Source organism: Balaenoptera musculus, chromosome 4 (assembly GCF_009873245.2).
Source record: "Balaenoptera musculus isolate JJ_BM4_2016_0621 chromosome 4, mBalMus1.pri.v3, whole genome shotgun sequence".
NCBI lineage: Eukaryota > Metazoa > Chordata > Mammalia > Artiodactyla > Balaenopteridae > Balaenoptera > Balaenoptera musculus.
In genome coordinates, this window is record NC_045788.1 from 143,723,447 (window position 1) to 143,736,366 (window position 12,920).

The following is a 12,920-nucleotide window of genomic DNA, read 5'->3' on the forward strand; positions in this document are numbered from 1 at the left end:
ATTACTGTAGCTTCATAGTAAGTCTTGAGGTCAGATAGTCTCAGTTCTCCAACTTTGTTCTCCAGTGTTGTATTGGCTGTTCTGGGTCTTTTGCTCCTTCATATAAACTTTAGAATCAGTTTGTCAACATCCACAAAATACTGTGCTGGGATTTTGATTGGGTTTGTGTTGAATCCATAGATCAGGTTGGGAAGAACTGACATCTTGACACTATTGAGTCTTCCTATCCATGAACATGGACTATCTCTCCATTTACTTAGTTCTTTGATTTTTTTGTCAGTTTTATAGTTTTTCTCATATAGGTCTTGAATATATTTTGTTAGATTTGTACCTAAATATTTAATTTTGGGAGGTGTTAATGTAAATGGTATTGTGTTTTTAATTTCAAGTTCTACATGTTTATTGTCGGTCACAAATGATTTTTGACCAACGTTCAAAGCCAATTCAGTAGTGAAAGAACAGTCTTTTTAACAAATGGTGCTGGGACAATTGGACATCCCTATGTAAAAACAAAAAAAATGAACCTGATATTTTGCACCATATACAAAAATTAACTGAAAATGTGTCATAGACCTAAATGTGTAAAAGTTCTAGAAGAAAACAAGAGAAAATCCTGGCAACTGGGATAGGCAATTTCCTAGACACAATACCAGAAGCACTCTCCATGAAAGGAAAAAGTGATAAGTTGGACCTCATCAAATTAAAAATTACTTCTTTGAAAGACACTGTTAAAAGAATGAGAAATAAAGTCACCAACTGGAAGAAAATATTTACAAATCATATATCTGATACAGGACCTGTATCCACAATATGTAAAGACCCTCTAAACCCAACAAGGGGAAAAAACAATTTTTAAAATGGGCAAAATATTTTAATGGGCACTTCACCAAAAAAGATGTCAAATTAGCACATGAGAAGACGCTCCACGTCGTTAATCACGGGGAGTGCAGGAGGGCTGTGAAGGCACATGCTTGACTCTAAGGCTAGACCCCTGCCCGGCGCGGCGGGGACCCCAGGAGCTGGAGCACCATCCCCCCAGGCTGGGGGCCGATGCTGCAGCCACTTCTGAGGACAGCTTGGCAGCCGTGTGCCCCAGCCACTCTACTCCTGCTTCCCGAGAGAAAGGGAAGCAGTGTCCACAGAGACTCACACAGGAGTGCTCCCAGCAGCTTCCCTGTACAAGTCAAAAGCTGGAAGCAGCCCGAACTGCTGTCAGTCTATAAACAGGGGTAAGCAGGGGGTGTGTCTGTGCCACGCGGCACTGCTCAGGCGACGGACAGAATAAACCGTGAGGTACAGTCAGTGCAACGTGGGCACATCACAAAATAGCTCTGCAGGGTACGGGAAACAAAAGGAGTGCTTACTGTGTGATTCCCTGTCTGTAAATTCCTAGAAAGTGCAAACTACCTCACAGTGACCGAAAGCAGATCAGTGGTTGCCCAGGGATAGGGGGCCAGAGCCGGAGGGGGCAGGAGGAAGGCCTAGAGCAAGGTGTGAGGAGACTCTGGGGTGGTCTCAGGCGTGTATAAACATCAGGACTCCCCAGATCCTGTGCTTTAACCACGTGCAGGGCACTGTGTGTCAGCTACCCCTCAGCAGCTCACAGAAGAGGAGGTCGCAGTGGAAGTTAGGAAATGGTTGTAAGTAAGTGACAGAAAACCCCACAGCTACTGAGTCAGAAAGAGAACAATGAGCAAATCAAAATAAGTAGAAAAAAGAAAACGATAAAGACCAGAAATTATTATTAGATGCAACAGAGATGAGCAGCGAGGAGCAACGAAACCCAGTGCTGCTTCTTTGAAACAGATAATGAAATCGGCAGAACCTGGGCAGGTGTGACCAAGATACAAGGCCCAGCCAAGCCAGATTAGGGGAAGAAAAGTGGGTGGTCAGGGATTCAGCAGGAACGGAAATGTGCTCAGGTAGTTACAGTGAGAATTACGGACACTGCGTTACCAATATCTTTTAAAACTGAGATGAAATAAAAACTTTTTAGAAAAGTGTACATTCGTAAAATTGACTCAGGCATAGGTAGAAAATTTGAATGGAATTCTAGCCATTAATTAAACCAGTCACCCCCCACTCCCAAGAAGTAGATAAATTGCAGCAAGTCAAAGAGGTGGCTGTGGAGAAAGAGGACGCAGGTCTCCCAGGAGGCTTTTCTGTGAGAGGCTCTGCATTTGGGGGGCGGCGGGGGCAGCAATCCCTGTTTATATAATCATTTCTACAGATTAGGAAAGCAGGGAAAGAACCCCAGCTCATTTTGTGGGCTGCCTACCACCTGTATCCCCAAACCAGACCAGGAAGGAAAACAAAATGACAAGCCATCCTCAGTTATAAACACACTCACATTTACACCGAATCCAATCGTACTTCTAATAGTTTGATCGGTTTTTTCCAAATCTATAACTTCAATCAAAATCTCGTCGTTTTTCATAGCACTTGACACTCAAGTGGAAAAGTAACCGCGTCAAGCTGAGTGGTAAAGGCAGCAGGGAGGTGTCATAGAGCACAGACCTGGAGAGGGACATCTGGGTACGTGGTGCCCCAGTGGTGAGCAGGTTCGCCTACACTGAGGAGGAAACGTAACTGGATAGAAGTTTATTGATCTCTCATGGAAATCAAGTTTGGGAATAGGTCACCCGGAGCTGCTGCAGTCGGCTGGTCACCCTGAGGCCAGGTTCCGTGCTCCTGCACCGCCACTGTGTCGCCTGTCCTCAGGGTCTCCCTGGTGCCCAGAGCTGGCCAAATCCCCAGCAGCAGGAGGGCCAGACGGGCAGGCCTCCAGCGGCTCGGGCTGGCAGGGCAGCTGCGTTTCACCACCGAGGACCTGGCGTGCGGCCGCGTCTCCTTGCAGAGGAGCCTGGGTTAGCTGCCGTCTGGAGGGGGATGGAGGCCCTGTTGCTCAGAAGGGAAGGGACGCGGGGCTGCAGCTGCGGTCTGTGCCACGTGGGGGACTCGTGGACGAGGTGACCTGGCTGGCGTCCATCCTGAGCCAGGGCCATGTGCGCAGAGGCACCTGCTGACAGATAAAGACCCGGGGCTGCACCGCGATGCCCGGCATTGCTGGCGGGCCTCCGCCTCAGCGGGCTTCTTCAACAGGGCACAGAAAGCCCAGATGAGAAAGAAAAACATGAATCAATTTGACCATATTGAAATTTTAAAACTTATTTACCAAAAACCCCCATAGATATATTGGAAAGAAAAGCCACACGCTGGGAAAAGAGATCTGACTCACGTAACCAGCAAAAGGTTTATAAAGATAATTCCCACAGCTCAGCAAGTCAGAGGCATAGACTGGAAGGGCCTTTGCTGGGGGGCTGTGAACGTTCCATCTTACTGAAATGGGGGTTCCACCCATGCACATAAAAGTCAAAACTGGGGGACCCGAACCCTTAAGATCTGTGCCTTTCACTGTGTACGATGGTCATCATCTCGAAGAATAAGCAGACGCAAGGCAGGAGGAAAGGGACAGCGTGGGGACAAGTGCCCTGGCCTGCCCCCTTCCCGACCCCGTGGCTCCACCACCCAGGGTTAGCGCTCGGCAGGCCCGTGAAGCTGCCCCCGCTCAGACACGGGGCTGGGATTGGGTGGCAGGTTCCCACACACACCTGAGTTGGCTGCAAATCGAGGGTCCCGGATCGACCGTCCATGGGTTCAGTAGGTTGCTAGGAAGGCTCACCGGTCAGCCAGATGGAAGGGGTGCGTGGGAGGAGGGGCCCACCCCTCAGCCTGGGGAGCTTCCAGCCCTGTCCTCCGGGGTCTCTATGCAGACGGATTGAATCCTTGGTCCTTGGTGATTAACTCAACCCCAGCCCCTCTCCCCTCCCGGAACCACCCTCTAATCTTGTGGTTGGTTCCCCTGGCCACCAGCCCCTTCCTCCAGAGTCACCTGGTCAGCATGAATCCAACGTGGTTGAAAGTGGCTAGTTGCTCAGTATCACACCAACAAATGGCTGGATGGCGCCACGAGGCGGCCAGCTCCTCACAAGCCCCTCCCGTCCCTGCCATGGGGGAGTGAAGAGTCCCCTGGGCCGTCCTGTCCCTACGGAAGTCCCACAGCAGGTGCTGGGAGGGCTGACCTGGGTCTTGCAGAGGGGCAGGGCCACCTCCCACAGATGGTTCCAGATGGGGACAGGGCAGTGGGCGGGCTTTGGAGTGAGGCCACGGTGGGCTGGGGTGGGGGAGGTGAGCCCTGCTGCCGGGGTCCATCTGGAGGGCAGTCCCGGGAGCAGCGTGGGGGCGCGGGGTGGGAGGGGCCCGCGGGGGGCTCCCCGCCTCTGGGTGAGTTCTGTCGGCTGGGCCGGGCGTGGGAGGGAGGGAGAGAGGGAGTTCTCGGCACTGCTGAGCCCGGAGGTGGGGGGAGCAGAGACCACCTGCCCGAGGGCAGCAGCTCGACTGTTCAGAGCACTGGGGGTCCGCCACCTTCACTGTGTGGGCGCAGACTCAGAAGTGGGCCAGGAGGGCGAAGGGGGGTTTTGGCTGTGTCCCCCCGGATCGGGGGACGTGACAGCACGACCATGCTCTGAAGCCCGTCCTCCGAGAAGTGACAGAGCAGGAGGGATTGCCTGTGTGCAGACGCCTGTGTGCAGGGGCGCCAGCACTGCAGCCCCTGTGAGGCGGGGTCGTGGTGTGGGGCCCGTTTCCAGGCTTCACAGGGGGCTGCCCTGGGGCGGCGGGCTGCAGGGCGCACACCCTACGCGTGCACGTCCTCGCTGTTCCCTGGGAGGCTCACTGGCGAGAGCTGCAGCGGAGTGGCCGGTGTGCCAGGCCATTGCCCACCAGCCAGACCATTGCCCACCAGGGCCTCCGCAGAGCAATCGCGCGCCCAGAGTTCTCCGCGAAGCATGTGTTCAGAGCTAATGGCTTGTAACGAGTATAGGTTTCTGCAGGATCGCTGTTTTCAAGTTTGCCCCAGGGGTCTGAATTCAGCTTAGTACGGCCTAAACCCACAAAGAAGCTTCTGATTTACATAAGAAAGGGTGCCCTGTGGTTTTTGTAAGCACCGAATCTTTCATGCTTTTCCTCGCTAGATAGGAAAACCTGTGTTTTCATTTCCTCTTTAGAGGGTGGGAGGGCTGGGATGTAGGAATCTGAGGATTTGTCCATTCAGCACGTATTGATCTGTGTATGCCAGGCGCGTAGGTTAAGTGCTGGGGTATTTCCAGTGAACTAAACAGACCAGTCCCCCGCCACGTGGAGTGCGTGCACGGGAGGGCGGGTGGCGGCGCGTGGTAAGTGCTGCAGGAAGCTGGGGCGGGGGGCCAGGTGCGCTCCGGTGGCCGCTGAGGGAGGGCCGCCACGAGAGGGACTCTGCAGAGACCGAGGTGGGGGCACTGTGGCCGCACAGCCTAGCGTGGTGAGTGGTGGGGGGAGGTACCAGGCCGGACAGGCTGGCGGGCACCGGAAAGGTGGCACTTCCTGGGGAGAAGATGGGGTGGGTGGGAGGGTTTGCGCTGAGGAGTGGCCTGGCCTGGGTTTCCACAGGGTCACGCGCGACTGTCCGGGAGGGGCCCCGGGGGTGGGGGCCGTGTTTGCTGGGCTCCCTGTGGGAGGGGGCGGTGAGGTGGGCAGGGAGGTGACCTGACCCGGGTCCAGCTGCGGCCGTGACGGCGGCCCCTGATCTGTTCCGAGAGGAGGTCCCGCAGGTTTGCTGGCCGCAGGCCGGTGACAGGTTTGGCCTGAGCCGCGGAGCACGGGCTGGGCAGCTCAGGAGTTTGGGCCGTCCGCCCCGCTTACTGGCGCGGATCCACCGGGCACCGCGGTGCAGCTGGTGAGAGTGGACCCGGGCAGGGCCGGCCGGGGCTCTGAGGGCGGAGCCTGGGCCTTGCCTTCACGCCCCCAGTCCTGTCAGGGTCTGCCGGCCCCCAGGCCTCAGCCCCGTCCCCACGTACTGCCGACACGTGCCGTGCGGGGGCAGCTCCCCTGCGGTCTGGGGTGCGGACCCGGTGGGCCCTGTGCTGGGCTCCCCGCCTGAGATGCAAGAGCCCCCGCTGCCCCTCCCCCAGGACCACCCGGCCTCCCCGTGGCTTGCTCCCTGCCTGGCCGCGTCCCCTCCGGGACCCTCCCTGAAGTCGGCACCCACCCTCTTCCTCGGGGACTCTGCCTTCCCTCACGTTGATTTCCCTCAGTTTTTAATTCTTGGTTCGCCTGTTTGCCTTCTTGCTGCTTGTCCCCGTAGGACGGCCCGCTGGCTCCAGGGGCGCGTGGGCTGCGCCCCTCAGCTGCCCGGACTCAGCGCCCGGCAGCGCGGGTGCTTGGACGTGGACTGCCGCGGCCGGGAGAGCGGCCCTCCTGCTGTGTGGAGGGACTCGGGCAGCGGCGTGTCTGTGAGGTGGCGTCAGGGCGAAGCCCTGGAGGGTTGGTGGTGTGACGGGGGCCTCACACACGCCAGCCAAACGCAGGGTCAGGGCGGTCAGGCCCGCCGCCAGGGAGCAGGAGAGAATCAGTTCCCGGCCTCCGGGGGCTCCTCTACAGCTACCTCTGCATTTATTAGAAGTAATAAAGATTTATTTTTCCTTTTGAGTTTTCTCACCAGAAACGTGGCTCGTTGGTACCTTTTCAGAGCTAATCTTCAGTAAATGTGTCATCATGGGAAACATAAAGGCAAAGATCGTGCCTGCAGAAGATGATTTTTAAGCAGATTTTTAAAAATTTCCAACTGGGAAGTGGGTTGTTTTTAACCGCTGCCCCCTTGCGGTTGGCTGACACTGGCACAGAGTGAGCGGGCCGCGTAGGCGCGCCGCTGTGGAGGGCGCGGGCCGGGGCGCCGCACTCAGGGGCCTGTCCCTCTGCCTTCAGGTGGAACGTGGTGGGCATCCAGGGCTCCCTGCTCAGCGTCTTCGTGGAGCCGGTCTACTTCTCCAGCATCGTCCTGGGCAGCCTCTACCACGGGGACCACCTCTCCAGGGCCATGTACCAGCGCATCTCCAACATAGAGGACCTGCCCGCCCTGTACACCCTCAACAAGCCTCTGCTCAGCGGCAAGTATCTCCGGGGCGGCCGCCTTCCTCCGTCCCACGCACCGATTTTGCAGCCTCTGGGTCTTAGGAGGGAAGCACCAGAGAGAGGCTGCCCTGAGGCTATGGGGGAGGCCGGGCCGGAGCGGAAGGCGATGGGTCATTTGAGCGAGTCCCTCGAGATTACTCTCTCTGGCTGATTGAAAACCTTGCCATTTATGGGGAAACTAGAGCCCAGGCTCGGCACCTGCGTGCTTTCCTTTCACCCGTACTGGCGTGTTCAAGTCCTGTGTCGGTAGCAGAGGCTCACAGATGCTGTGAAGGTCCCGCAGGCAGCGGCCGCCCGAGGTGAAGCTGGGCCGGGCCCGCGGGGTACGTCAGCACAGCGATGAGCCCTGCAGGCGGCCAGCGCTGCACTCCCGGGCCTGCTCGCAGCAGTTGGCGGTGGGGTGTGTGTGCCCGTGACGAGCGGTGGTGTCTCTCAGTGGGGGCTTGCCCCTGCCCAGCGTGCCCTGTGCTACCAGTTGTTTGTTGTTTCTCTTTTAGAGTGTCAGTGGCTAACAGTAAAGTGAACAAGAGCTTTTGAATTCAAGGGTCCTAACTTCTCAGGTCACCTTTATTTAAAAGGACACAGTTAAGGTATTTTTATCCTTTTGGAAATATCGCTTTACCTACTTTTTTAAGCTAGAACTAAAACCGTAACCCTGAACTAGAATGCCTCTTGGTGTGCGTGTGTTTTGCCGTGGTCTGTGGTCTTGCTACTAGCCCAACTCTAACTAAGCAGAGCAACATGGAACTTTATTTGAAAGCATATCTCTTAGAGCACATTAATTACACAGGAACGGAGAAAAACAAAAGTTGTTTTGGATCAAACTTTACAGCTCTCTAACTTTAACCGTTATCTTTTAAGAAAAAAAAAACCAGACTGATAAAATTTGATGGTTGAAATTGTAGCACCCACACCCATTGAACTTCCACTGGTAGATACGACGTAAGTGTACTTTGGTGTGTGTTGGCGTGTAAATTTCTCACGAGTCAGAAAATAATTTTCCCTGCTTAGTCTGTGTTCTACATTTGAGGAGAGAGTGCTTTGTTTCATTACAGCCGTCACTTGTCTCTTACGTTCATAGCCACTGAAAACATCGTGTGTGAAACACGCGGCGTGCAGGAGGTGCTCAGAAATCGTTGCTGACCAGTGCCCTGTTGCGTGGTACTTACTAAGCACTGTCGCTCCACCACTGCAGCCTAAACAGACAGGACCATTTCGCTAAAGGAATAGTCCAAGGTGTTGAAAGGATAGCTCACCTGTGAAAGTCAAATGTGTTTTATCACATCATAGGTATATGAAGTGCATCTGTATCTGTGAAAACATGTGGAAAAATAGTGTTTCAGTTGGCGCTGCTCCACATATATTTGTTAAAAACGTGAAATTATAAATAAGGAAGGAATCTGCTCTTCCTTCTTCCTCCCCGGTATCATCTCTGACCCCAAAGCCTGGGGCCCACAGGTACCACGGCGGGTGTCGTCACAGACAAAAGGATTCGAACAGCAGAAGTCTGGAGGGGGGGTGGTGTCAGTGTCTCAAGGTCTTGGGAGGCCACACTCCTTTGAAATGGGCCCCACAGCAAAGCCCTCAAAACTTTCTCACAGCGGGTCCCGCAGTTAGTAAGTGCCCGGGACAGGGGAGCACCCAGCACGTGTGGGTGGTCCCATTCTGGTCCTCCGGCTGTGCACACGTGGTGCGCATCTGTGTGTTTAACAGTTCACGTCGTGTTTGTCGTTCCTTTTTCGCTTCACGGTTTATCGCAGATCATTCCTACGTTGAAAAGAGAACGATATGTGACAGCAGCGAGAGAACCATAGTGTCGGAAGGGAGCAAGGAAAATGGACCTGAACGCCGTGCAGAGAGGCTGACGTAACTAAACAAGGTTTCCTGGAAACCAGAGCAAATCTAGGTAGACTTATTTAAAGATTTAGCAGTGGGCTGTTTTTGAAGATGCTGTCGAGGTTAAAATGAGAATTTTATTTTAATTTCAGCATAAACAGCGTGCGTTTACTTTCAGAAAGAATTTCTTGGTGGTGAGCCTTTGCCTTGGACGCTCACGTGATGCTCTTCCCTGGCCTCCTGAGCTCTCTCGTTTCTCCTTTTCAGATTAGTTTCAAATCCAGCACCTGCACGTTTCAGGACAGTTCTGGCTTCCCCACTGGACCCCTGAGTCTGAGCTTCTCGACTGGCCCAGTTTGCTGTCCAGGTGCACTGGGAGAACTCAAGAAGAAAGACCAAGGTGCTGGACTGGCCCGGTGCACCAGCTCCAGGGGCCGTGGTCACAGCCAGGCTGCCTGGGGTCACGGGGTCACGGGGTGAGACCCCCCACAGTGCTGGTCTTACTGCCAGCGATGTCACAAAACAGGAGCACACAGAGGAAGAGGCCAAGATGGGGAAGCAAGGGTGTGAGCTCACCTCCCCGTGAGCTCCACAAAGAAACCTCCACACCTGGAGCAGTCCTCACTGAATACTAGCTGGAAACTGGCAGGAGGATGGCTGTACAACCAAGGCTGCAAGAAGGAGACACACGCAATTGGGTGGGACGGGAAGAAGAGCAGCGGGTCAGGACCTGTGCCCCCGGGAGGGGACTCAGAGGAAAAGGGAGATCGCGGGGCTGACACCAGCCCTGGGGAGTGAGTCGTGAGAGCCACAGACAGGGCGTCCTAGTCCTGGGGTCCTGCGTGTAGGAGACAAGCCTCTTGTTCCTTGGAGAGCCGCTGGGACAGATGGAAAGGCTGGAGAAGCCTGGACTCCCCGCTGGTGAGGAGCACGGGTGCTGGCTGACCCTAGGCAGGGAGGGGAGAGGTCTGCCTTAGCGTCTGCTTCTGTTCTGCGCTCCCCAGCCTGAGCTGAGCGACCACTCTGGCCCTGCCCACTCCACACCACACCTCGGCACTGGACCTAGGGCAGCCAGGACCTGGGAAAAGACTTGATCTGAGGATGCACAGGTGACCCAGAGGCCTGGGGTGTGGTCTGGGTGGGGTGATGTCAGCCACTGTTGGTGCTTACTCAGGTGGCCACCTGAATTCCCATGACCGCCTCGGCACAGGCCGCAGCCCAAGCTGAGTGAACACCCCGGCCCTGCCCACTTCACTCCACAGCACAGCACTAGACAGGGGAAAAGATGTGACCATGGGCTGCGTCTGAGCAGAGCTGCAGACGCCTACACAGGCAGTGCATCAGACCTCTGTAAGCACACGAGCCCCTTTGGCTTCAGCACTCCCCTCCCTTGGGGCAAAGTACTCAGGGCAGGAGACAGAAAAACACACACTTCAAGGGCACAGAGCCAACTCGAGCCCAACCCTCAGGGCTTCCGCTCCAGCAGCTTGGTTGCTGACCTCACCCCTGACAGTGTGGCGATGGCCACTGAGCAGAGAGGAGGTCCCACCTCATACCCCGCCCCGCACAGGCTCTAGCCCCTCCATCTCCAGCCACATCCCCTACCAAGGTGACAGTGGCCAGCATACCCTGAGGAAAGATGTGACTGGTGTCCACATCAAATCCAGCTCTCACAGCAAAGACACTGGGCAAACAGTCTGCATAGTGATGCCCCCACATGGGATCATCGCTTGAGGACCACCATAGGTAACTGCTTCAGGTAAATGCATAGAGACAGGGAAAGTTAAATAAAATGAACAGGCAGAGGAACTACTCTCCATTGGAAAAAAGAAAAAACCCCAGGAAAAATAAATAATGTAACAGAAATAAGCAATTTACCAAAGAATTCAAAACATTGGTAACAAAAATCCTAACTGAGTTAGGGAAGAGGGTTGCTCTAAACACAGATCTTCTTAATAAGGAGCTAGAAAATATAACAAAGACCCAATCAAAAATAGATAATTCAATATCTGAGATTAAAAAGCACTCTAGAAGCCACGAGTAATAGACTAAATGCCACAGAAGAACACGTAAGTGATCTGGAAGATAGAATAATGGAAATCACCCAATCAGAACAGTAGACAGAAAGACAAATCAAAACAAAACCAAAAAATGAGGAACATACAAGATCTCTGGGATAACATCAAACATGCCAACACTCGCATTTTAGGGGTTCTAGAAGGAGGAGAGAGAAGGGTATCGAAATTATGGCTGAAACTTCCCAAACCTAAGGAAGGAAACAGATATCCAGGTACAGGAAGTACAGAGGGTCCCAAACAAGATGAACCCAATCAGACCCACACCAAGATATATAATTAAAGTGGCAAAAGTTCAAGATAATGAATTCTAAAGGCAGCAAGAGAAAAACAAGGAGTCAGTTACATGGGAACCCTGATAGGTCTGTCAGCTGATTTCTCTGCGGAACCTTTGCAGGCCAGAAGGGAGTGGCATGATATATTCAAAGTGCTGAAACCTGGGATACTCTAACCAGCAAGGTTATCATTTAGAATAGAAGAAGAGATAAAGGATTTCTTAGACAAGCCAAAACTAAAAGAATTCGACAATACTAAACTTACCCTAAAAGAAATGTTGATGGGTCTTCTCTAAATGGAAAAGAAGTAAGAATATATAGGAAAGAGAAGATCCCAATAGGAAAGGGAAATATATAGTAAGGATTGAAGATCACTTAAATAATCCAGTATGTAATTAAAAGACAAATGTAAAAGCAGCTGTGACTACAATAAACAGTAAAGGGATAAACATGAAGATGTGAAATGTATCAAAAATACAAAATGTGGGGGAGGAGAGTAAAAAATGTAGCTCTTTTAGAATGCATTTGAACTTAAATGACTCAGTTTAAATCAAGTAGATACGATTATGGGTCAACATATAGGAACCCCAAGGTAACCATAAATCTAAAACCTACAGTAGGTACACAAAAACCAAAAAGAAAGGAACCCAAGCATACTACTAAAGAAAATCAAACCACACAAGGGAAATGAAAAGAAGAAATGAACAGAGAAGAACTACAAAAACAACTGGAAAACAAGTAATAAAATGGCAATAAGTACATACCTATCAATATTTATAGTTTAAATGTCAATGGACTGAATGTTCTGATCAAAGGACACAGGGTGGCTGATTGGATACTAAACAAGACCCTTCAATATGCTGCCAATAAGAGACTCACTTCAGGGTAAAAGACACAGACTGAAAGTGAGGAGATGGAAAAAGATATTCCATGCAAACAGAAACGACAAGAAAGAGGAGATAGCAATACTCATATCAGACAGAATAGACTAGAACAAAAGCTATAACAAAGACAAAGAAGGGCCTTATATAGTGATAAAGGGAATCAATACAAGAAAAGGATATACTGTTCCTTAACATATACACACCCAATACAGGAGCACCTAAATGTATAGAGGAAATACTAACAGACATAAAGGGACAAATTGACAATAATACAATAACAGTAGGGGGCTTTAACACTCCCCTCACATCAGTGGACAGATCAGACAGAAATCAATAAGGCAACAGTGGTCTTAAATGACACAATAGACCAGACTTGGTCTTGGACTTGATTGATATCTAGAGGACACTACATCCAAAACTAGCAGAATACACATTCTTCTCAAGTGCACATGGAATGTTCTCCAGGATAGATTACATACTAGGTCACAAGAAAAGCCTTAACTAATTTAAGAGGATAGAAATTATACCAAGTGTTGTTTCTGACCACAGTGTTGTTTCTGAAATAACTGTTGAAAGAAAAACAGGAAAAGAAGAAACACGTGGAGACTAAACAACATGCTACTAAAAAACCAGGGGGTCAATGAGGAAATCAGAAAATACTTCAAGACAGATGAAGATGGAAACACAACTTCCCAAAACCTATGGAATGCAGCAAAAGTGATTCGAGAGGGAAGTTCATGGCAATACAGGCTTTCCTCAGGTAACAAGAAAAATTTCAAGTAAACAACCTAGGCTACCATCTAAAAAAATTACAAAAAGAAGAACAAACAAAGCCCAAAGTC

General features: G+C 51.8%; 1 protein-coding gene across 7 annotated transcripts in view; it reads left to right on the top strand.

Annotated features, from left to right (window-relative positions):
* The window catches only part of ADARB1 (adenosine deaminase RNA specific B1), a 116,613-nt gene that overhangs the window by 88,042 nt on the left and 15,651 nt on the right, over positions 1-12,920 (top strand). For 3 of the 7 annotated variants that reach the window (XM_036850790.1, XM_036850791.1, XM_036850792.1), the window contains exon 9: positions 6,802-6,983. The exons of the other annotated variants lie outside the window; for them this stretch is intronic. In XM_036850790.1, coding sequence (XP_036706685.1) covers positions 6,802-6,983 — 182 coding nt within the window. The remainder of the gene's footprint in view (positions 1-6,801; positions 6,984-12,920) is intronic. 7 annotated transcript variants of the gene reach the window in all.